A 26,290-nucleotide genomic window follows, 5' to 3' on the forward strand; every position below is an offset into this window, starting at 1 on the left:
CGGTTGACTTGCCTGGGGTTCCACAGCATGGATCCCAGGAGAAATTTCTAGGAACAGGGTATTAGGGACTGTTAGGGCAAAGACAAGGTAAAACTCAAACTGATAGTAAATCTCCTTTGGGACCAGATAGAAGAGGGAGCCAAGATTCTTCAAAGAGGATAAAAGGAAATCAAACCAAAGAAACTCCCAAGTTAAAATGTCCATCAGATGCCAAAAAAATAGCAGTTCATGAGCCAAACAGGGCTCAAAATTGTTTATTTGGCTGGCACAGTGTGGTAACATTTTTCTAGTTAAATGTCAACATTTAGAAGTTTAGATATTTCACATCAAAGTCTAAATTCCAGCAATCCTAGAAAACTCAAAAGGAGGCTGCTTTCTAACATGGCAGCACTGGCCAGCACTGAAACCCACCACCGCTGACAGGTTGTGAAAACCAGCCACTGTCCCTGTGATCTGTTTGAATCATTTGCTTTAGTCACCTGGCCTTACAGGTACTTGATTTTCCATGCACAAGTATGAGCTGATCACTCTTCTAGGCTCTAGAAATATTTCAGAAGATAGGTGCTTCTCTTTCAGACCCAATTTATTGTGGAGAGATAGATAAGAGAAACAAATATCATTATTACAAAGACTGATAAAAGATATTGAACAAATTAAACAAGGTAATATGGGGAAGGGCCGCTTCAGAGAGGGCTAGATGTTCTAATCAATTAACTATTTTTTGAACATACAGAAAAGTGATAAGACACATACACGCCCCCCATCCCACCCCACCCCTCAAAATCACACATGCTTCCTGTCTTCTGCAGAACTCTCAAGGACTGCATCTTGCCTTTAAAGAAAAGGTTGTACTGGGGCACCTGGGTGGCCCAGTCAATTAAGTGTCCGACACTTAAGTTTGGCTCAGGTCATGATCTCAGGGGTCATGAAATGGAGCCCTGCATGGAGCTCCATGCTGAGCATGGAGCCTGCTTAAGATTCCCTTTCTCCTCTCCTTTTGCCCATCTGCCCAACCCTGGCTCACTCTCTCTCTCTCTCTCTCTCTCTCCCCCTCAAAAAATAAATAAATAAATAAATTTTAAAAACAAAGCAAAGGATGTACAATAGAAAGAGAAGTGGAAGTTCAGGTAATTATGCAGATAGTTCAGAGATTCACTGGGCGGTCTTGTGAAACCCGTAGGTGACTAGTAGAGAGCAGCCAGCTTAATCGATCTAGCTCTCAGTATTCTGGAGTAAACACTGTTAACCTACTGTTTTGTCACTTAGACAATGAGATTATTTCTGTGATGTGTGGATGTTACTTTGTTACTAAGTAACCATTCGTATTCTACCCTATTCATCTTTCAACCACCTATTTCCCCATGTGAGAAAATTTTCTCTATGGAGACAAATTAAGGGTTTCTTTATTGACTACTCTCTCAAGCTGTTGAGTTTAATATAATGAGAAAATGAGTATCAAGCAATAAAATAAACATCTTTTTAACTGGAGATATTTTTAATCTATCCCTGCAGGCTTTAAATGTGTGTGTGTGTGTGTGTGTGTGTGTGTGTCATAGAATACATTTCTGAGGCACAGCAGTCATCTGTGGGAATGTTTAAAATCTAATTTCATAGAACTCCATCTGAAATAATTTATCTTACTGAAATCATACTAATCATGAAGCCCCTTTAGGCTATCTTTTTTATTTCAGCCACATATGTCTCACCATTAAGTTCTTATTTGTCATTATTCAATAGCCTCTTCACTTTAATAAAAATAACACTCCAGCTCTTAGATGGTTATGAGGAAAAACTACTTCATTTTTCCAAATGTTGTAAAGATTATAATTACTATGTTAAGTGCAATGAACTAAAAATATGGTATTCTTCTCATTCTTTACTACATAGCAATATTGTAAAATTCCATTCTGCCCCCTTCCATGTTTTTTTAAACATAATTGTCTTTGTCCATAGGCAAAATAAATAAAACAAAAAAATTGAAAATCTAAATTTCACAATATTCCCAAAGCCAAAGGCACTTTTGAGCTTGTTTTTCTGATCGATAAAGGAGTAAGTATGTTTACATATATAGACAGGATACACACAGTTATGGGAGAGACCAAAGGAGCTGCAAAATAAAAGCACCAGCTAGTGCAGACGTACTTGTGTCTGTGACGCCAGCACAAACAATGGGAATAAGTAGAGCGAAGTCAATGACTGTACTGTCTGTGCCCTGCTTTCTACTTTAAAAAGATGTGGGGCAGTTTACTGGGTGCCTCAGTCAGCTATGTGGCTGACCTTGGCTCAAGTCATGATCTCGGAGTTCTGGGTTTGAGCCCCAAGTAAGGCTCTACACTCAGCAAGTAGTCTACTCATCCCTCTGCCTTTCCTTTTGCCCCCTCCTTCCACCCCCACTTATGCTCTCTCTCTCCAATAAATAAAATCTTAAAAAAAATAATAATTAAAAGTAAAAGGATGGGGTTTTCTATCATTTTTTGTAGGTTTCTCATTTTTTCATTGTTGTTTTTACATGAAACTATTTTAATGTATCAGAATATGTTGTTCAATTCTAAACAGCAAGCACCTGTATGGCTTAGCCAGTAGAGCACCAGACTCTTGATTGCAGTGTCATGAGTTCTACCCTTACACTGATGTAGAGATTACTTAAAAATTCTAAATAGAGTATCCAGGTAACCCCTATATTCTCCTAACTCCATGACACATTTATTTGCTTTTTTTATTTAAGACAGCACTACTGGGATGCCTAGGTGGTTCAGTGGGTTAAGCCTCTGCCTTCAGCTCAGGTCATGATCCCAGGGTCCTAGGATCAAGTCCCACATCGGGCTCTCTGCTCGGCAGGGAGCCTGCTTCTACTCTCTCTCTGCCTGTCTCTCTGCCTAATTGTGATCTACTTGTGATCTCTCTGTCAAATAAATAAATTTAAAATAAAAATCTTTAAGACAGCACTACCATATGTTCAAACTTCAAAAAGATAGGAATTTTCTCAGGAGACTGGTTAGCTGTCTAGAAAATACATATTTATACATATATACATATATAGTAATCATATCTCAATAGTGTAACCTCTGCTACAAACATGTTCAAAGAAAAACAGATTTTTCATATTTCAGTTTTAATAAAATTCATATTTCAAATTAGTGCAATTAAAAACAAATTCTGAATAAATATATTTAAATATTATTTTAAAGGAGTTACAAAAGTGGACTTCAAACATGATTATTCAACAAACTGTTACTCGAATCATATACCAAAATCATTTCTCACTCATCTCAACACTCTCAGACACAATTTACATAGTTAAATATTTAATCCATACCTATATGGAACATAAACCATGTAAGAAAATAAAATATATCTAGCAAAAATAAAAAAATAGCACACTTTTGATATTCTATATACATTGTGTGATTTAAACTTTATTTTTTAAAAATTTCAAATTACTCTATACATGAAAATAAACCAAGAAAGACTGAACTATATGAAAGGACACAAACAAACAGTTGTTTCTGAGAAGTCTCTTATTTTATTCATATTAACATGCCATAAAAATAGATGCTTCATCTCTTTGTACAGTTAGTATGATTCCAGGCACTTTTTTCTTCAAATCAAATTTACATTCTTAAGAAATGCCTGTCAGGGGGAAAAAGAAAACTATTATTTATATTCTGATTCTTAATGTACTTAAAAGTATGCATAGTTTTAATATAGTTATATTTTATTTTATTTTGCTGAAGGAATCTGTGGGCTCAATTTATAATTTAATTCTGAGAATATAAGTTAATGAGTGTGGAGGGGTAGAGGGGTCAATCAGTACTTTTAGATACTTTAAATTATAACTCCCCCATTAAAGTTTTATGATATCTAAATAAACCAAAAAATGAACTTGGAATAACCTAAGTAACATAAATATTCTTAAAATTTGTTAATCTCTAATACTGTATTTCTAATACCTTGTTAAATAAATAATTAGAAACAGATATTACTATAGAAATATATCTTTCTCTGCAATTTCTAAGGGGCATATTTATCAGCTCTGTCTTCTATGAATCTAGTTCTAGGAGAATGTAAGTTTATATGCAGTATTTGGAATTATAGTACAGCATTCATTTTTTGAGAATTTTCATGGTTATTATGTTGTTTTTTTGACTTTATGCAAATTCACTCATTCACATAAAATATATTAAAACAAAGAAAGATAAATGTGTCTTGATTTAGATCACTTCAATAGCCTAATGAATTTTCTTTATTTATTCATGTTTTATATTATTCAAAAGGTTTGAGATAGATTGAGAGTTATTATTCAAATATCTTGCCTCTGAACATTAAAATGATCTTCTCTTAATCTAAAAAAAAAGAAAAGAAAAGAAAGAAAGAAAGAAAAAATTGGGGGAAGCCTGGGTGGTGCAGTTGGTTAAGCATCCAACTTTTGGTTTCAGATCAGGTCATGACCTAAGGGTTGTAAGATCCAGCCCCAAATCAGGCTCCACACTCAATGCAGAATCTGTTTCAGACTCTCTCTCCCTCTCTTTCTTCCCCTTTCTGCTGCACTCTCTCTCTAAAATAAATAAACCTTTTTAAAAAGGGAGAGAGAGAGAACTTTTAAAATTCTGAAACTGTGAATATGCAGAATTAAGAGTATCAATTATTATTATTTATTTACAATTGCTTTTTAAATAAGAATAGAAATAGACAACAAGTCAAGATTGTCTTAGTAATTAGCACAATGAAACTGTGAGATGAGTTAAGTAAATCCCCATGCAGTTACTTGGGTAGATCAAGTTTCATGGGCTAAATCAAGAGATTCAGAGATAATTCTATATACACATTCCATGACTTCCATTTCTACTCTCAGAAACTGTGAAAACCTGTTTCTTTAAAGAGACTTGTCCGTGGTGCTGAAATACTGACCCAAAAGTGTGTTGGCTTTGTTCTGTCCCGGGAAAGAACTACTGAGTAGAAAAATCTCTAGTGGGAAAAAAGATCTTTCAGTTTCTTGTATAGAGTCTACTTTTGTAAATAAATGTTATATTTTTTTAGGTTATCCAAATACTTTATTGTCATAGGGCTCCTAGGGTAATTTAGTCAGAATGAAAATTCTGACTTACTATTTCACTCTGGCAAAGTATAAGCTAGAGCAGATGATTACATATTCATCATATTTTTGATCCCTTGCTTTTTCCTTTACTCTTCCAATACCTTATTTCTTTTTGTTATGTACCCTACATAAACCAAAATTTTAGATCCCAGTGCTACTTTTATTATATCTTTTGACCAGTTAAGAAAAGGTAGAGCTTTATATAGCTTTGTACATCTAATGTCTATTTGCATAAGGCTTCTGCACAATAATAATATAACCCCAATAGATGAAATATTTCTAAAAATCACTCAAGACTGGTAAGGCTGCCACAAAGTTGTTTATTTTACTTAATTTAATCACTGTTGAGAGCATTTTTAATTAATTCAATAAAGCAGTCTAAGCATTTAAACAAAGCTTTAATACTAAGTGAAAAATCCACAGATTAATTTCATTAGGTGTTGCTACAATCAGCTGCCTGGCTTTCTAAATTGTTCAAAATTTCTTCAGAAAGCTAGCTGATTAAACAGAATAAGAAAAATAAATAAATACATACTCATAGGGAAAGTCTTCTAGGTCTGTGAGCACAAGGGACTTACTGCTAATCTTGTTAGCAATCTAGCACATCTCTTGTAATCTACAAAAAACATTTAAGGGAAAATTATGTATACAGTTATTATAAATGTGGGAAAACCATATTATTATTATCACTAATTGAGAATGAGAGCTAAGATTTAATAAGCACCCAACACAACAAATGCTTAACCTGGGCTTTCTCATTAATTCTCATAACACAATTAGGTAGATGTTACTGTTCCCTCACTTTAAAGACAGAGATGAAAAACCAGCATCCAAATGTCAAGAATCTCATAACTACTGAGTAGTTTGAGTTCAAAGAGTAAGCTTTCTTCACTATGCTGTGCTACGACTTAGTTTGCTTTGATTCCAGTGTGATTAATTTCCCTTAGTCATTGAACACAAGCAGTTTTTGAAAAAAATTATAACAATTCTGATTCAACTTCCTGAGTAAAATTAAACATACTTCAAGATGACCAATCTAGTTAAAAAGAAACAAAATGCTTAAAATCCGTGTACCTTAAAAGGGAAGTTTAGGTTTAGAAAGGAATTTAAAAACAGCCAACTGAGTTACCACACATGATCCCAATTTTGGGCAGTTTCAATAATAACATTTAAATATTACATTTGAAATTACTAACTTTGGTGACTTAAGTGTCCAAAAGAATTCATTAGAGCCACATTTAAAACACTATGCTATAATTATTCAGAACAATCGGTCACTCATTGTATAAATGATATGAAACTATTTACTTTAAAATAACTGAAGAGGAAATTTTGACTTATTCTTCATGGTCATCTTATTTTCTTTTTCATTTATATGAAGAGCACTTCATGCCAAGGAATTTGAAAAATGAAAAAAGACATAAATCCTGACAAACATTTCAGTCCTTAAGGAAATCTGGCTATTTTCAGATTTGGATATAGTCCCAATTACAATTCAGTTTCATTCTTTGCACTCTCAACAGCACACACAAGCCTTCATTTAAGTACTGTCAATGTTATAAATAACATCTCATACATTGTTTAGTCTATCCCCAGACGCAGACAGTTGAAGTTTAAAATTGCATGCATTTATTGTTGCATAAAGATTTTATATTAATGGAAAAAAAAAAAGGAAACCTATCCAAACTACTTACAAGCTGGTGTTGAACAATCCCTAGTGTTGTGATAGAGTCGATGGAAATGTTTGCTACATTCAGCTGAAAATGTGACTGGCCCTATTAGGAAAAGAACGTTTATGATAAACATCGGCATGTTTTCCAAACAAATTTGCTAGTACTTGATGGCTGGAAATAATACAACTGTAACTTAACATCCTTCCATGCCCTTAAAAGAACTTGTCTGAGAATACTTCTCCTTACCCTAGCTCTGTGGGAGGTAGTAAATTGTAATCTGTGAAAAAGCTCTGAATTCATTACCAATTCTCACCATTTCACATATTGGAAACTTCAGTTTCTGAAGAACTCTTTAGAATAATTAAGAGGGGGAAAGCTCTAGATAGAAAAAGGAATTGTACAAACCAAATCAAGTAGATGTGAAGAATAAAAAATAAATATCCTCGTTCCCACTTGCTGTTCTTCAGGTTTTTTTTTTATATAACAGGAATTAATGCTTATATACAGAGACATTAATTCCATTTTCTAATTAATTTGTGTCTTGTTAGTGTCAAGGACTGTAGTAAAGTGAGCAGGGACTTGAGACTTCTCTTATTTATTGCCACAAACCCAGAGAATTCCCACCAAAACTTATCCCTACATCTGGAATCTGATGTTTTGGAAGTGGTAGAAGGGCTCACAGTGCTGTGAACAGAGTGACTAGAAACGCTAAACACTGGAAAATTCCTTACACTTGCTAGGGTAGGTCTTGGTTTAAGCTCACAACCATCATTCTCAGATTAATTAAATATGGCCACTGGTTTCTTTAAGTGGGAAAACCATAATTTTCCCAGCTTATAGGCCTGAGATGTAAAACAGTAAAAGGCAGCTGGGATGGTTAGGAGCAGTCAGGCAATAGCAATGGTGAAGGTGGTCGTGCTTGATTCACAATAATTTAGTGAATTACTAGAACTTGAGGCATAATATGATTTCCAATGATTCGCAAAGTCGATAAAAAGAAAGAGAGTGTCATAAGACAGTATTTCATCTGTGCTTAGAACATGGCATATGGGGACGCCTGGGTGGTACAGTCAGTTAAGTGTCTGACTCTTGGTTTCAGCTCAGGTAGAAATCTCAGGGTCATGAGATTTCTCATGACCGAGCCCTGTTAGGCTCGGACCTCACTGCAGAGTCTACTAGTCTACTTAAGACTTTCTTTCCCTTTTCCTCCCCACCCCAGGCTTGTGTTCTCATTCTCTCTCTCTCTCTCTCTCAAATAAATAAATAACCTTAAAAAAAAAAAAAGACATGGCATATGAAAGTCTGTCTTTTTCCCATTCAAAAAAAAACTTCTGTTGCTCCCATTGCCTAAGAAGCATGACCTAAATTCCTTAGGATATAAATCGTTTAGAATTCTTCACAGTATGACTCCAACCTACCTTTCGAGGCATACTTTTGTCCAGTGGCCACACACACCCTTACCTAAACTTACCCCACAGTGTATCCACACCATCTACCTGTCCTGCCTCCAAGCTACCATGTTCTCAAAGAATTTCTTCTCACCAGAGTGTTTCTTTCATCCAAGAAAATGTTATTCTCCTTTAGAGCCCAACTTAAATGTGCACCCTACAAGCTTTTCCTGGTAGTTTTTGGCAAAATTATTCACTTTCTGTACATCCCTAAATATATATATATATACATTTCTATTACTTACCAAAATCTGGTTGATATTATTATTAGTGCAATTTAATAGCATTTGTCCACTTTCCTAACTGGACTGTTGAGCTTCTTACAGACATTTATCTTCATATCCCTAATGCCTAACAGTAATTTGTATACAAGCTTTTTATTTAATTGTATCACTGATAGATTTTGTGCTTACCTGTGAAATGTTTTATGAATTTGTCTTTTAAATTCAAATCTCTTGGGAATATTTCTGAAAAGAAAAAAAAATTACAATTTCTTAGATGCATTTCCACCATTAAAAATATCCTTATAAATAGTCTATAATGACAACCACCTAACACATGAACTCATGGCAGTTCATGCAGCTCATTCCAAATCTGTATCTCTGGCTCCGACCATTCCCTGGAGCTCCAGACCTCCCCCAGAGCTACCTGCGTGCTCTACCACTCTAACTGGGAAACTTACAGACCTCTCAAAAGTGCATAGCCAGAACTGAACACCTGATTTCCCTAAGACCCCAGACCTGTTCCCTGGCCCCCACCCGCATGTTCCCTGTCTCATATAAGGCATCACTCCTTACTCTTTGCTCAACCCAGATATCAAGAAAGTATGCCTGACTTTCCTCTTTCCTTCTCTACTATATACACACCATTATTTAATTTTATATATTCCAATGCCAGAAATTACCCAAGACCCATACACTCTGCTTCTTCTCATTAAAACAAGACTCGTCCCAAGCCATCATACTTTGGTCATTATCCCTGTGCTGCAGCTCCCTGATGGGTCTTCTCATTCCTCTAACCCACTCTCCCAACAGCAGCCAGAAAAAATGAGGTGAAATAATCTCCAGTTCATGATACACTCCCACTTTAAGGGGATTTGAATTTTTTAAGATTTTATTTAGTTTTGAGAGAGAAATTGAGAGACAGCGTGAGCACAAGTAGGAGGGTTAGGGGGACAAGGAGGGGTAGAGGGAGAAGCAGACTCCCAGGTGAGCAGGGACCCTGATTTGGGGTGTGATTCTAGGATCCTGGGATCAAGTGCTGAACCAAAGGCAGACTGCACCACCCAGGCACCTGGGGTTTTGCATTTTAAGTAAGTGAAAATAAAAAATCAAACTACATCTCACACTTCACTTTGTACTCCCTATAAGCAAAAAACACAATTTATAAAAAAAAAAAACAGTTTGGAATATACACAACTCTTTAAGAGGAAAAGAAAACAGAAACAAATAAAATTTTGAACCCAATTTCATTGACAGCTACAGATTTAAACTCACAATGTCCTTTTTATAGATTGACTCTTGTGCCTGTCAAACATCATATGAGTTTTAATAGGGGCATAATAAGTGAGTCTGAAGGACCACACTGATTTGTGTACCTCGTTGAGATAGGTAGTGTAAAATGAAGACATAGGGGTGCCTGGGTGGCTCAGTGGGTTAAGCCACTGCCTTCAGCTCAGGTCATGATCCCAGGGTCCTGGGATCGAGTCCCGCATCGGGCTCTCTGCTCAGCAGGGAGCCTGCATTCCTCTCTCTCTCTCTGCCTGCCTCTCTGCCTACTTGTGATCTCTCTCTCTCTCTCTCTGTTCAATAAATAAATAAAATTTTTTAAAAAAATGAAGACATAGGAATTCTAACAGCCCTTTACATCCTAGAGTTAATGAGGAGTGTTTAAGAGTGCTTCCTTGCGTAGGGAGCTCCCTGCTCCTAGCAGCCCAGTTCTGAGTCCGGAGCAGCACTGTTAGGGCGACAGGTGTGCAGCTGGATTGGAGCTCTCCTCCCACTGACAACAAACATCTGTACTTATGAACCATCCAAACTAATCCAGAAAAACAAAGCAATAGGAAGATATAAGTATTTCTTTATATAAATATTTTGGTGCTCTCATTAATTATATTCCAGACTGAACACAGGTCTTTCCCCAATACCTCTCTGAAACCAAGTGTGGCAAATTGGCTCCTGGGAAGTCAGTACTCCCCAATTTATCTGGCAGGGTAGCTCCTCTGCCCCTTTCTGAGCTGAGTTAGTTGAGTACAGTTGGAGTTCTATGGCTAAAACATGTTCGAAGACTATCAATAATTCTAGTTCCAAAAACATTTTCAACTATGATTTTTAAAATATTTTTAAATTTAAATTCAATTAATTAACACACAACATTAATTGGTTTCATAGGTAGAGTTCAGTGATTCATCAGTCTTATATAATACCCGGTGCTCATTACATCACATGCGCTCCTTAATGTCCATCACCCAGCTACTCCATCTCTCTACCCTCCTCCCCTCCAGCAACCCCCAGCTGATTTCCTATGATTAAGAACCTCTTATGGTTTGTCTCCCTCTCTGGTTGTGTCTTGTTTTACTTTTTCCTTTCTTCCTCTATGATCCTCTGTTTTGTTTCTTACATTCCACATATCAGTGAGATCGTATGATAATTGTGTTTCTCTGATGAGGCCTGGCACAATGATGACACTCAGGAGGACACCCCTCTTCTACACTCCCATAGCACACTTTCTAACTTCTTCTATAAAGGCAATTTTCAGATTAGCATGATAGTGAACCATGCATGAGTCTGTCTCCACCACAATATTGTGGCTTCTTGAGGAAAGGTACAATGTCTTGTTCATCTGCAGGGTGTACAACACTGCTTTGCAGATGGGTCATCTGGCAAATGTTTAAGGAATTAAAAGCTGAGAGGATAATCCTTCAAGTAGCTTGTTACCTTTCAAATGAAAACAATCATGGTCTTGCTTGAGCTCAGTATAGGCCACCAAGAAAACCACACTTTAAATACACTTGAATTTTCATTTCAAAGTACAAACACAATTTAGGAACATAAAGCAGACTGACTTAAATGAAACAGAAAAGTGATATTTAAGTTGACACTTAAAGTGATAAGCAAGAGATATCTAGGTAAGAGATGGAAACATCACCTTAGGCCCCCCCAAAAAAAAGAAAAAGAAAAGAGAAGAGAAGGGAAGGGCAGAAAGAATTAGAAGGAAGGAAGGGAAGGAGGGAGGGAGAGAGGAAGAAAGAAATCTCTGAGGAGGAAAAGATGACACGGTGTTTCAGGTATTTAAGAACTGTCCAGGATGCTAAAAGAGGAAGAAGGTGAGGGAGAGAAAAGTCAGCCGAAGCAACAGACAAAGGCTCCAGGGTGGCTCAGTTGGTTGAGGATCTGCCTTGGGCTCAAGTCATGATTCCAGGGTCCTGGGATCAAGTCCTGCACTGGGCTCTCTGCTCAGCGGGGAGCCTACTCCTCCCTCTCCCTCTGCCACTCCTCCCTGACTCATGCCTGTGCTCTCACTCTCTCTCTCTCTCTCTCATACATACACACACGTAAGCAGCAGACATAGATGCCCTTATAGTCCTTTATAAACTTTGTCCTTAATTCTACAAGTGATGAGAAGTCAAAGATTAGGCAAGGGGATGACACAGTCAAGATTCACTCTTAAAAGATCATAATCATAATACCCAGTATGGAGGAACAAGATACACACACATAAGTCAAAAGGTTTAGAGATAAGCTACTATATTTCCAATGAATAGCACTAGTGTCAGGCGTCAAATTCTGCCCTATGCGTATTTTTGCATATAAAGCTTTATTGGAACACAGCCATACTAATTTGGTCACATGTGGTCTATGCCTGCTTTCATGCTATAATGCAAAATTGAGTGCTTTCTGCAGAGATCAGAGAGTCCACAAAGCCAAAATATTTACTATCTGGCCATTTCTAGAAAAAGTTTGCCAATGCCTGCTTGGTAGCACACTCCTATTTGTATTAAAACTGTAATGGTGACTGCAGAAAGGCAAGAGGTAAGATTCTGGGGGTGGGAGAAAAGAGGTATTTTTCAATACATATTTATTATTAATTTTAACTTTGAACATAAATCTGTATTACTTTTTCAATTAAAAAAAAAAAACCTAGTTGATTTTGGGGCACCTGGGTGGCTCAGTGGGTTAGGCCTCTGCCTTCAGCTCAGGTCATAATCTCAGGGTCCTGGGATCAAGACCTGCATTGGGGGGGGGGGTCTCTGCTCAGCAGGGAGCCTGCTTCCCCCCACTCCCCCACCAGCCTCTCTGCCTACTTGTGATCTCTCTCTCTGTCGAGTATATAAATCAAATCTTAAAAAAAAAAAAAAAACTAGTTGATTGAAACTGAATTTGTATTTAACGTTAGGATGCACCTATGATAATTTTGGATCAACAAAATACTACTTGAGAAATCAAATAGAAGAGTATCACCCCACAAAAGATTAGTTGATTGATATCTTATGGAAAATGGTCTTGAAAAGCAATCTTCAGGGCACCTGGGTGGCTCAGTGGGTTAAGCCACTGCCTTCGGCTCAGGTCATGATCTCAGGGTCCTGGGATCGAGTCCCGCATCGGGCTCTCTGCTCAGCAGGGAGCCTGCTTCCCTCTCACTCTCTCTACCTGCCTTTCTGCCTACTTGTGATCTCTGTCAAATAAATAAATAAAATCTTTAAAAAAAAAGAAAGCAATCTCCATTACAGAAATATAAGTCACATATGTGATTTCAAAGTTTTTAGTAGCCACACCTTAAAAAGTAAAAAAGAATAGGTAAAATGTATTTAATAATTTATTTTGCTTAACCCAATATTCTAAATGTTATCCTTTCAACATATATTCCCTGCTTTAAAAATATTAAGACATTTTACATTTTTTAATACTGTTTTCAAAATCTGCAGTGTATTTAACAATTACGGCACATCTCAACTTGGACAAGCCACACTGCGAATGCTTGATAGGCACATGCATTGAGTAGGCTACCATGTTGTACAGCACAAGTCTCAAATGCGTGCTTCATTCTTCTGGTATCTAACAACAAGGTATAAAAGATTAAATACGTGGATGGATTAAAAACAAAAGGATCTCTTCATAATGCATGACAAGTATCCCCCAAATTACTGTCTCACTACTCTAATTTGTGAAAATTTCTAGTTATTATTTAACCAAAACAGCTGCCAACTGCCACTATTATCAATTTTAAGTTTACAATAATATTTTTATGAAGAAATTTGAAGATTTTATTAATCTTTGATAAACCTTTTATAAATCTTTTATGAAGATTTGCATATACATGTGTGTATATAAATGCTGACAGGCTTATCTCTCATTCCTACTTCTCATGTTCAAAATGAGCAGAGATCGTGCTCTTATCTGCAGCATATACATATATATATTTTATGAACTATCACCCTTCGAGGGTGACTAGGTTTTTCATTCACTTATTTATTTATTTTTAAAAGATTTTATTTATTTATTTGACAGAGAGAGATCACAAGTAGGCAGAGAGGCAGGCAGAGAGAGAGGGGGAAGCAGGCTCCCTGCTGAGCAGAGAGCCCGATGTGGGGCTCTATCCCAAGACTCTGGGATCATGACCTGAGCCAAAAGCAGAGGCTTTAACCCACTGAGCCATCCAGGTGCCCCTATGCATATATTTTTAAAGATTTTATTTATTCATTTGACAGAGATCACAAGTAGGCAGAGAGGCAGGCAGAGAGAGAGGGGGACACAGGCTTCCTGCCAAGCAGAGAGTCCCACTGCGACACGGGACTTGATCCCAGGACCCTGGCATCATGATCTGAGTCCAAGGCAGAGGCTCCTGCAGCATTTATATTAAAACTGGGACAGTACAGAGAAGATTAGCAAGGATGACAAGCAATTTCATGAAGTGTTTCATATTTTTATTGTCAGAGAGTGACAAATACTGTATGATTTCACTCATATGTGAAATTTAAAAAGCAAATTCATGAAGTGTTTCATATTTTTATTCAGTGTGACAAGTACTGTATGACTTCACTCATATGTGAAATTTAAGAAAAAACAAATGAGCAGAGAGGAAAAAAGAGACGGAGGCAAACCAAAAAACAGACTCTTCACTATAGAGAACAAACTGATGGCTACCAGAGGGGAGGTAACCCCTCTGGTAATGAGATGGAGAGCAGGTGCTGTGATGAGCATGAGGTGGTGTGTGGAAATGTTGGATCACTATACTGCATACCTGAAACTATTATTACACTGTATATTAACTAACTGGAATTTTTTTTAGAAATATATTCTTTAGTTAGCATATTGAGGAATACAAAAGGAGTATGTATATATTTTACTTTTTTGACAGTCTGACCACCTTTTTAAAATTTTTTTGCACATCTTTTAAAATTTAAATTCAACTAATTAACATACAATGTATTATTAGTTTCAAAGGTAGAGTTCAGTGATTCATCAGTCTTATATAATACCCAGTGATCATTACATCACATGCACTCCTTAATGTCCATCACCCAGTTACCCCATTCCCCCACCCTACCCCCTCCAGTAACCCTCAGTTTGTTTCCTATGATTAAGAGTCTCTTATGGTTTGTCTCCTCCTCTGATTTCATCTTGTTTTATTTTTTCCTCCCTTCTATGATCCACTGTTTTGCTTCTTAAATTCCACATATGAATGAGATCATATGATAATTGTCTTTCTCTGATTGACTTATTTCACTTAATACAATACCCTCTAGTTCTATAATGAGATATCATGTCACACAGGTCAGAATGTTTAAAACTAACAAGTCAGGAAAACAGATGTTGGCAAGGATGCAGAGAAAGAGGAAACTTTCTATACTGCTGGTAGGAATGCAAGCTTGTGCAGTGTGGAAAACAGTATGGAGGTTCCTCAAAAAGCTAAAAATAGAGCTACCCTATGAAGTAACTGGAATTTTAAAAAATGTTTAAATGACCAGAGATCATATGGAATAATAAAAAAGTCAGAAGACAGAACAACTAGAAAACAAAATAATAGAAAACGTTTAGTGTTCAGTTTTACCTGCATATAACTTAGTATCTTACCATAAAGATAATTGCTCGGACTTGATTGATTCTTTACAAAACCACGTTAATTGATCGTTTGCACCTTATTAGGTACTGAGGGGCATTCCTTCATTTTGTTTTAAGTTAGCATTTTTCGATACCTAAATTGAAACGTTTGCTATATAGTTCCTTGAATTATCACTTTCTTTATTTAGAGATGACACAACTATTTCTCTTTGTAAATATATAAAAACAGTTCCATTTTCAAAAATAAAAACTAACCCTATTATATCAATGTTAAGGAAATTGCTCATGGGAAATATGGGTATTTGAAAAACATGGAAATTTATTAAATATTTGAAGGAAAAAGCTGATGACAAACATATTCAAGCAAGCAATATCTTTAAAAAATACTTTTAGGTTTTTTTTTTCTGTTATATTTTATTTTATTTATTTATTTATTTTATTTTTTAATTTTTATTTTTTTTTCTTTATTTCCAGCATAACAGTATTCATTATTTTTGCAGCACACCCCGTGCTCCATGCAATCCGTGCCCTCTATAATACCCACCACCTGGTACCCCAACCTCCCACCCCCCGTCCCTTCAAAACCCTCAGATTGTTTTTCAGAGTCCATATACAGTCATGGGGAGCCTGGATGGCTCAGTCCGTTAAGTGTCTGCCTTCAGCTCAGGTCATGAGCACAGGGTCCCAGGACTGAGTCCGCGTCAGCCTCCCTGCTCAGCTAGGAGTCTGCTTCTCCCTCTCCTTCCCCTCCTCATTCTCTCTCTCATACTCACTCTTTCTCAAATAAGTAAAATCTTTTTTTAAAAAATACACTCTCATAAAGCATGTACTCTCTTCTGTTCTTCTAAAATTACATGTTCTTATAAAATTACATAAAAAGTATGTATTTGTAAATATGTTTTTACATCATACCTCTTATTAGAGTTTGAGATTTTTAAATAAAGAGATTAACTCTCTTTGTATGTAACCTTTGGGGGGGCCTAATGTTATTTCAGCTGCAAATTATATCATCATCTGAGCTTTCAGCAAGTTTTCATCACTTTGCTGGTGGAGGGCCTTGCCTCAGTGCCTCAGTGTTAATGGCTGCTGATGGATCAGGAGGTGTTTGCTGAAGGTTGAGGTGACTGAGTGTGACAATTTCTTGAAATAAGACAACAGTGAAATTTGCTGCTTCACCTGATTTTTCCTTTCATGAATGTGTTCTTTGTAACATACGATGCTGTTTCATAGTGTTTTAGCCACAGTAAAACTTATTTCAAAATTGGATTCAATCTTCTCAAACCCTCCTGCTGCTTTATCAGCTCAGCTAATGTAGTATTCTAAATCCTTCATTGGGATTTCAACAATATTCACAACATCTTCATCAGGAGTAGATTCCATCTCAAGAAACCACTTTCTTTGCTCCTCCATTGGAAATAACTCCTCATCTGTAAAAGTTTTATCATGACATTGCAGCAATTCAGTCACATCTTCTGACCCACTTCTAATTCTGGTTCTCTTGTTATTTCCACCACATCTGCAGTTACTTCCTCCACTGAAGTCTTGAACTCCTCAAGGTCATGCATGAGGGTTGGAACCAACTTCTTTCAAACGCCTATTCATGTTGATATTTTGACCTATTCCCATGAATTATGAATGTTCTTAATGGCACTGGGAAGGTCAATCCTTTCCATAAGTTTCAAATTTACTTTGCCCAGATCCATCAGAAGAATCACTATCTGGCAGCTGTAGCTGAGTGGAATGTATTTATTAAATAATAAGACTCAAAAGCCAAAATTACTCCTTGATCCATGGGCTGCAAGCATGCTAACATGAATCTCATTGTGTATCTCCATCAGATTTCAGGTACACTGTCAATGAGCAGTATCATTTTGGAAAGGAATCTTTTTTCTGAGCAGTGAGTAGATATCAACAATGGGCTTAAAATATTCAAGAAACTGTGTTGTGAACAGATGTGCTCTCATCTGAGTTTTGTTTTTCCATTTCTAGAGCACAGCTTAATTCACAAGGGGCCCAGGATTTTCGCAGTGGTAGAGGAGCATTCACTTCAATTTTAAAGTCACCATCTGCGTTAGCCCCTAACAAGAGAGTCGACCTGTTCTTTGAAGCTTTGACTTTTCTCTAGCTATGGAAGTCTCAGATGGCATCTTCTTCCATCTTCTTCAGAAGGCTGTTTCATCTACACTAAAAATCTGTTGTTTAGTGTAGGCACCTTCACTAATGATCTGAACTAGATCTTCTGGAGAACTTGCTTAGCTTCTATATCACTACTTGCTGCTTCACCTCACCCTTTGATATTATTCAGACAGCTTCTTTCCTTAAATCTCATGAACCCACCTCTGCTAGCTTCAGACTTTTCTTTTGCAGCTTCTTTACCTCTCTCAGCCTCCACAGAATTGAAGAGAGTTAGAGCCCTGCTCTGGATTAGGCATTGGCCTGAGGCTGTTTTGCCTGGTGTGGTTTTCTATCCATATCATTAAAACTTTCTCCATATGAAAAATAAGGCTGTTTTGCTTTCTTACCATTCGTGTGTTCACTGCAGTGGTGCTTTCCTTCAAGAAGGTAATTTCCTTCAAGAACTCTTCCTTTGCATTATTTATTTATTTGATAGAGAGAGAGAGTGCACAAGCAGGCAGGGCTACAGGGAGAGGAAGAAACAGGCTGAGCAGAGAGCCTGACATGGGGCTTGATCCCAGGACCCAGGGATCATGACCTGAGCTGAAGGCAGATTCTTAAGGAAAGGTGCCCCTTTCCTTTGCATTCACATCTTGGCTGACTGCTGCAAGAGGCCTAGATTTTGGCTTATCTCAGCTTCTGATGTATCCTCCTCACTAAGCTTAATCATTTCTGACTTTCAATTTAAAGTGACAGAGCTGTGACTCCTCCTTTCACTTGAACACTTACAAGCCACTGTGGGGTTATTAATTGGCCTAATTCCAATATGGTTGTGTCTCAGGGAAGAGGGAGGCCTGAGGAGAGGTACTAGCAGTCTGATAAGTGGCCCCTTCCCACCGTTCTGCCCTCAAGTCACCTTTCCTTGTTCTGTGTCATTTTACTATGTGCTGGGCTTTCCCCTGTAACCCCCAGGTGCTGAGGTAAAGCTGCGCTGAATGCGGTGGCCAATACAATGTTACCAGGATTGGACTCCTTCAAAACCAGTACTTTGAGATGCAAATAAATGCTAGATTTTAAAAAAGAGAGAAAGAAGGAGGAAGGGGAGAACAGATGGGAAGAAGAGAGAAAAGAAAGAGAGAGAAAGAAGGGGTGGCGTGAGAAAGTTTGGCCAATAGGTTTACATAAAGCTCCACATACCACAGGTCTTCATAGTTCTTTATTTTTTAAAGATTTTGTTTTTATTCATTTGAGAAAGAGTGAGAGAGAGCATGAGAGGGGAGAAGGTCAGAGGGAGAAGCAGACTTCTCGTGGATCTGGGAACCCGATGTGGGGCTCAATCCTGGGACTCCAGAATCACGACCTGAGCTGAAGGCAGTCGCTTAACAAACTGAATCACCCAGGCGCACCCCCCACTTTTTTTTTTTTTTTTTTTTAAAGATTCATAGTTCTTGCATAGTGCTTCTCTAACAAGTATTGAATGGCGATGCTCCCGAGGCTGGCAGACCAAGGAAGACTTTTTTTTTTTCACAGATCATCATTCAGACTCATGGGAAAATAAAGCTATGGTGCTGTGGGCACATGTGGGGATGAAGGGTGGACAGAGAGCTCTGGGAAGAAAAGTGTGGCTAGGGTTGTGGAGACCAGCCAGGAATTGTCTCTGTCTCAAAGAAACGTCCCAGATTCTGATATACCACTTTTCTCCTCCCCACTGTCCTCAATTAAAAATCTCTGGTGATTCCAAAAACTCAATTACACAAGAATCTGCCAAGAGCTTTTTGATGCAGAGGCACGGGCTATACTCAGAGATTTAGGATATCCAAGGTGAACACGATAATTACATTCAAAAACTTGCCTCGCAGTTGCTTCCGAGGTATATGGCCTCATTCGAAGATCCACTGCCCTAGAAGGCATTAAGGGCAGCAGATGTTGTGTTGTCTAAACTTGGTCATAAATGCTAAGAAATGAGCTCATGTCTCAGAAATGGCACAGATTAAATCATAAGATCTAATCAGCCTTTGAGGGCAAATAAAAAATCAATTCTTTTACTTTTAAAGTTAATTAAAAATTTTTCCCATTTCAAAATTTCAGTTCCAAAGAAAAAATGTTCTCCTAAAAGTCAATTGCATCTAATGAATTTAATAGCCTACAGGGCATTAAAAACTGAGTAATCCTCAGTTCCAACTGCAAGAGGCTTATATCCAGATAGTATAATATTATACTATACAAATATAATCTATGTATATATTTTATACATATTATATGCATAAACTAATACAAGTCATAATATGAGGAAAGTTGTAGGAGAAGAAAAATTCTGTCTTGTGTTTAAAGGGGAAAAAATCATTACTGAATGAGATAGTCTAACCAATGAGACTGACAATAATTCCAGGTAAATCCTATTTTAATAATATTTTAATTTTATTAATATGTATAAAACTATACACTTTCAAACATGATATAATGTTTTCACTACTATTTCCTGGTAGCTTATGTTGACAGAGAAATAGAGTTGTAATAAATGGCTAAACTCCAAGACATGTTACTTCCCACTTCAGTGATGTTCTTTTTTTTTTTTTATTTTATTTATTTGTATGAAAGAGAGAAAGCACAAGCAAGGGGAGCGGCCGAGGGCGACTCTGCAGGACTTGATCCCAAAACCCTGGGATCATGACCTGAGTCCGAGGCAGCCAGTTAACCGAGTGAACCACCCAGGAGCTCAATGATGTTTTCTTCAATAGCACACACAGGAGGGGAACACAGACTCTGAACCAATGACCTAGCCATCACTTTCTGTCTTCTGCATGGCAACAAAGATCTTAGAAATCGGAACGCTTTAAAGCTTATTTCTAGCTATAAAAATGAAGTCCAAAGCAGGGGGAAACATTATAAAGGAATTTTTAAAATCCTAGTTTTTCTTGCCAATTTTATGACTGAAAGGCAGACTCCTGGGACTGTACCATTCCAAGGAAAGAGGAGCCATCATATGTGATCCTATCAACTTCCACTCAGAACTTCCCCTTAGCAGCTAGGTGAATGATATCCTACAACAGTCACCACTCAGAAATACTCTGAAGGGCAGAAGTTCATTCATGTGAGCTCACTCTGGCTCCTCATAATGAGTGTTCTAGTGATAGCACTTCCCAAGTGCTTAGCAAAATATCACACATCACCTTTGCTTCTTGACTTTTTCTCGTATTATTGTTTTTCAGTGAAACAAACACCTTCCAGTAACTCTGCAAATAAAATATGTTAAATATTTTACTCATCTGCAAAACAACAAAAACAAAAACCCACTGTACTTCGTTCTTGGTGATATGCAGAATAAGGAAAATTATTTTTATTATTCTTGTGGAAGAAATTTTACTCAGCTGATAGGTCTAGCTAAGTGAGCAGCTATAATAGTAACAGACTGGAAATAGAAGGGATTTAGGTTGTAACACAGAAGATTCCACTGTTATGCACACCCAAGTTCCATCAGAACTGTGGGGATGGCTGCAAAGTAAATTCAGGATTTCCATATTTTTGAACACGGAACAAAGATACCAGAAAGTAACAGAGCCAAGGAGGATAGACAGAATTCGGAGAGATGAGAGAAGCACATTCTTGGAGGCTCCAAAGAAGCAGAGGCAAAGAACCGGCTGGTATCTGTAAGGAACAGTCTGAATCTGTGTCTGAATCAGTGTGGCTGGTACAGGGTGCCCTCTGTGGTGCCCGGAGAACCACAGAAGGCAGAGGGGCAAGTCACAATAGGACTGGAACGTCCTGCATCCAAGAGAAGTTAGAGCCTTCTTAGAAAACCAGGAAACACCACTGTAAATCTGTGACTGGGGAGAAAAGATCTGTTAAATGAAATTGGTCTGAAATAATGTGTTAACATTAATATGTCTGTAGTTTGGGCCTTTCCCCCATTCTTTTTCATTCCAAAGTAACATCTCCTTCTCTGAGATGTTAAAATCAAAACCAAATGAAGACCGGCCCTGAAAATTCTCTGAGCAGGGCACTTGGGTGGCTCAGTCGGTTAAGTATCTACCTTCAGCTAAGGTCATGATCCCAGGGTCCTGGGATCGAGTCCCACATTGGCCTCTCTGCTCCTTGGGAAGCCTGCTTCTCCCTTTCCCACTCCCCTTGCTTGTGTTCCCTCTCTCACTGTGTCTCTCTCTGTAAAATAAATAAATAAAATCTTAAAAAAAAAGAGAGAGAGAGAGAAAGAAAGAAAGCAAGAAAATTCTCTGAGCAGATCAAGTCAGTTTTGTCATACAAGCAAAGCTTAATTTAGCTTATTTTGTAAGGCTAACTTGACCTGGGTCATCTCTTGCTTATGCCTCTAAAACTCATAAGCAAAACTTAAACTGTTTGCCAATGTCGGTATCAGGTAACTACCAACCAATTCCCAAGCACTTAATTGTAATACTATAATCAATCACTGTGAAGAATAAATGGTCACTGCTTTCTCACTATATAGGCTGCTTTATAACAACAAAGCGCCTGGCATGCAAACTCTTTTTGGTGCATCCCCAATAAACTTTTACTAATTACTATTTTGGCCATTCTTTGGTTTTACTTTAGCTATTTCTGAACTCTTAACAGAGATAAATATTTAGGCTCACAATAATTTCAAGTCCATATACATGAAGGATGTGACACCACTGCTGTAGTCACCCCCAGAGCCTCCCCTCCCCTCCTGAGAGCTCTGGGCTTGCTAGTCACCCTGGAAATCTCTGCCCTGGCCCGGCACCAGAAGCTCAACAACCCACCTCAGCTTCTGAGGCCCTGGCCAACACCTCCCTCTGCTTCCTCTCTGGCTTTACCTGTGCACAGCCTTTCTCCCTCCCACACACCCAGAATGTGACAGAGCACAGACATCTGGCTGCCTGCTTCAGTAGGTGGTCTCAGCCTGGCATGTAATAGGCACTAGTGAAAGTTTGTGGAGGAAATAACTATGTATTTATATCACAACCACTACGGAAGAAAAATGATACTAAGTAATCCCTCTTTGCTTTATTAAAAGTGGAATGTGAGGCAAAAGAGTTATGAGGTGACAGCAAGGCAGCCAACTGGGCTGGTCCCCAGGCAAGCAGATGGCCCCAAAGAGGGTCACTTCTGCTCCAAGCCTAGCCCGTGGCTCTACCTGGCTCTGTATGGCACAAGCTCTAAACAGAGACAGGTGTTCGAAGCTTCTCTATTCCTTGCTTACTACCTTTCTTCCTGCCCTGGTGCCCTGCACTCTTGACTGCCCCCTCTGACCTCATTGTGCCCTATGATTTTCGCATTTCCCAATCATACTGGACTTCTCTACCTTGGGGCATCTCAGGACCCCTATATTAGCTATTTTTTTCTCCCTCATTTTTCCCTCCTCCCCTCCTTCAGCATCTAAGTAGCCAGGGACCTGAGTGCCCAGAGCTGATTTAGGAGCCCAACCTAGGGAAGGTCTGTGTGAACAAGAGCCACCTCAGCCCGCTCAAAATTAGTGGTTTTTTAACCATCCCCTGAGGCCAACTTGAAGGGGAAAGCAAAAGGGGCATTCCTGAGTCTGTTCAGGCTGTGTCTGTGTGCTCAGGCAATGCTCACTGAATGCTCAAAACCCAGGAAGACCCAGAATGAGGCACTGTCAGATACAGAACCCGTGCACTCTGCCTGGACCAGCTGGGGTTGAGCCCCATGGGTTTCAGCTGCTCCACCAGCCTCCTGAAACGGGCTTCTTCACCAAGGAAGGGACACAACACTCCAGTTCCTTTGCGAGACGGGGTTTTTTGCTACTTAAATCTCAACAGTGCTAAATCTAATAAACTCATTACCTCTTTTCCTGAAAACCGATTATCTGCAGAGATGGTCTGTTCTCTGCTCTGCTTAATTCCGCCTTCTTAAATCCCTGCATCAGAGCAAAGGACTGCTTACCGGTGCTCCGTGAGGCGTTGGGTGCCCTGCCGGCTCTGGCCGCGGGGAGGAAAAGCCACGACTTGGGTTCTTGCTCCGGGGCATATGCTCCCCTGCCACTCCGGGGCCTCCCGTGGGCCCCCGGCAGGGGCAAAACCAGAACGAGCAGGAGAAGCGTGGACAGTGGGGCTCCTGGCTTAGCTGGCCGCATGTCTGGGCGCGGAGGACCCGAAAGGAAGCTCCCAGGGGCGGGTCTCGAGGCAGGTGCGTGTGCGCTGACTGGGAAGGCGGTGTCCCGGCGGCGTCCGGCTGGAACAGAATCGGTACTTAGCGGGCGCTGGCTGATACCTGCGCGCCTCGGTGTCTCTGGGCGGGGACGCGGGGCGGAGCGGCGTCTGGGGACTTCAGAGGTGTCCCAGGACACAAAGCGAGTGCGAGCACAAGGGACTTCCCGGCACACCCGATCCTCGGACTGTGTCCTCGGGGCTCCCTACAGAATGGCTCTACGGGCCGGGACACCGGATCTTGATTCAGATTCTGAGGGTAAACAGAACCCACAACTTCTAGGTCGGGACGATGGAAAGCAGAGCATGGACTTGGGCCGCAGTGTGCTGAGACTGCTATTCCAGGGGCGGAAAGGTACTGAACTCACTTTCTTCAGCTTGAATCCAGCTGCGCCTGGAGGTGCTGGCTGGAGCGACCAAACCGGGTGCAGGAGGACCAACCTGCTGCGAGCGCGGCTTTGCCCCGGCGCGAGATTGCCTTCTCCTCGTTGCAGGGGCGGAGCTGAGGACCCAGAAGGCTGGCCCCGCAGAACACCCACGCCTAGCTCTCCTGGCTCCCTGCGGGGGTTACTCTGTGATTCCCTGGTTGACTTCTACTACAGATGAAGTCATCCAGATTTACCCCTGCGCCCAAGACCACAGAAGACTACTTTTTATTTTTTTTGGACATAAAGTATTCTCCAAATGTTTTTTGGAATGTTTAACATAGAAAAATGAGATTAAGTCCACTTGTTCTAATTTAAATAAAGTGGGCATCTCTAGATAAAATTGTGCTGTGTAAATTACTGTGATTTTAATTATTTCATTAGCCCGATCTATTACTTTATATTAAGTATAATGAGAAATGTTTAAGTTACTCGCTAATCAATTGACTGCTAGTTATCTTCTCGGATGCAGTGTGATAAAGAGCAGAAAGAGAACCGGAGGGAATGACCACATGAGACAACTGCCCAGTGTTAAATTCTCTTACAAAGAGATCTTGTTAATCACAAACCCTGAAAATCAACCCCAATGTGTTCAAATAATTTTTCTGGACTTGGTATTTCTAACTGGTGAAACACAAGAAACTTTTCAAGAGCCCTATAAAAATCCTGCTGAAGGAAACTTTATATAGAGAAAGTTGTTACACTGGTGAAGAATGCGCCTTCCATTCTCTTTACTGTTAAGCACAAGAATCTGGGGGATGAGAATGACTTTCACCATAGGAGACACAGAAAAGCTCTCTTAGAAAAATATATATATAAAGAGTTTCGGAAGGCCCTAGTTAGGTAGAATAAGTTCCTCCTTATAGCTTTACTCAAGTGAAATAAGAAAACATGGGAAGTCCATGGACATTGACAAGCATTTCAAAAATTTACTTTAATTAGAAATACAGTAAGTTAGCAGCCACAATGAAAAACAACTGGGAAGATACAATGTGAAATAATGCTGATAGAAGTGATACAGAAGTAACAATGAGTAATGAACTCCAAATCAACTACCTATCAGGAGAATGTGGGGGAGGGGGTCCATTTGTTAAAACTGATGAAACTACATTGATAGTGTTGGGTCGGTGGCTCCGGGAATGCAGGAGGAACAATAGAAATGACCGCCGGTCTGCCATCTTCCAGCCCCCTCCCCTCTCTTCCTCAACCCTTGACTCTCCCACCAAAAGGATGTATGCCCAGGTCATGTCTCCATAGGTAACCTGATACCTATGCAGGAAACAGAAATATCAGGACCACCCACCCCATACCCTCCGATCACCAAATACCTTACCATATATGGATGTGAGCCCATGCCCTGCCTTGGCCCGATAAAAGACCCCCCCCCCCCCCCCCGACTCCCTTTTCCGGAGTCAAGGAAGCTCGCCCGAGGGTGCCCACCTCTCCTGGTGTGACTTTCCTGGCTCCCCTTCTTCTGAGCCCTGAAACTTCGCCAGAGAGCGCCTTTAATAAATCTTGACTTGTGCCTACCTCGCCTGGTGTTGTGTATATCTCGCGTATAAAACCTTACAGATAGATCATTATCACCAAGAGAGTATGATTTACATTAGTGTTTACTTTTAATGCTATACAGTCTCTAGGTTGGGCAAATATAGAATGACATGTATCTACCATTTTAGTATTATATGGAGTAGTTTCATGGCCCTAAAAATCCTCTTGGTCAATCTATTCACCCCTCTCCCCCATCCAACCCTGACAACTATGGATCTTTATACTTTCTCCATAATTTTGCCCTTTCCAGAATATCATATAGTTGGAATCATACAGAGTGTAACATTTTCAGATTGGCTTTCTTCACTTAGTAATATGCATTTAAGTTTTTTCCAGGTCTATTCATAATTTGATGGATCATTTCTTTTTAGTATTAAATAATATTCCATTGTCTGGATGTATGACAATTTGTTTTTCCATTTGCCTACTGAAGAACTTCTTGGTTGCTTCCAGATTTTGATAATTATGAACAAGGGAAACATCTGTCTCCAGGACGTTGTTGAACATAAGTCTTCAATTCCTTGGAGTAAAAACCAAGAAGTGCAATTGCTGGATCATACAATAAGAGCTGTTTTGTAAGGAACCACAACTTTGCATTCCTTCCAGCAATGAATGGGGGTTCCTGTTGCTCTACATGCTCTCAAGCATTTTGTGTTGTTAATTTGTTTTTTTAGTGTGTAAAAGAGGGGGAATGTGTATAAAAGCGTACTTAGACAATAAGTAATGTTTTAAATAAGCCAATATTTAACAGTACACATGTTAGA

At 39.1% G+C, this 26,290-nt stretch overlaps 1 protein-coding gene and 1 pseudogene across 1 annotated transcript; one reads left to right on the forward strand and one right to left on the reverse strand.

The window, feature by feature from the left end:
- Positions 1-3,567: 3,567 nt before the first annotated feature.
- ALKAL1 (ALK and LTK ligand 1) lies at positions 3,568-23,483 on the reverse strand. Its single transcript, XM_032316835.1, has 5 exons — positions 23,288-23,483; positions 8,630-8,683; positions 6,790-6,870; positions 5,631-5,711; positions 3,568-3,630 (listed from the first exon to the last, which is right to left on the reverse strand). The coding sequence occupies exons 1-4, from the start codon at positions 23,475-23,477 to the stop codon at positions 5,647-5,649; spliced, it is 390 nt and encodes a 129-aa protein (XP_032172726.1). The 5' UTR covers positions 23,478-23,483; the 3' UTR covers positions 3,568-3,630; positions 5,631-5,646.
- Positions 14,052-14,141, forward strand: LOC116575599 (annotated as a pseudogene).
- Positions 23,484-26,290: the final 2,807 nt, after the last annotated feature.

Source organism: Mustela erminea, chromosome 16 (assembly GCF_009829155.1).
Source record: "Mustela erminea isolate mMusErm1 chromosome 16, mMusErm1.Pri, whole genome shotgun sequence".
Lineage (NCBI taxonomy): Eukaryota > Metazoa > Chordata > Mammalia > Carnivora > Mustelidae > Mustela > Mustela erminea.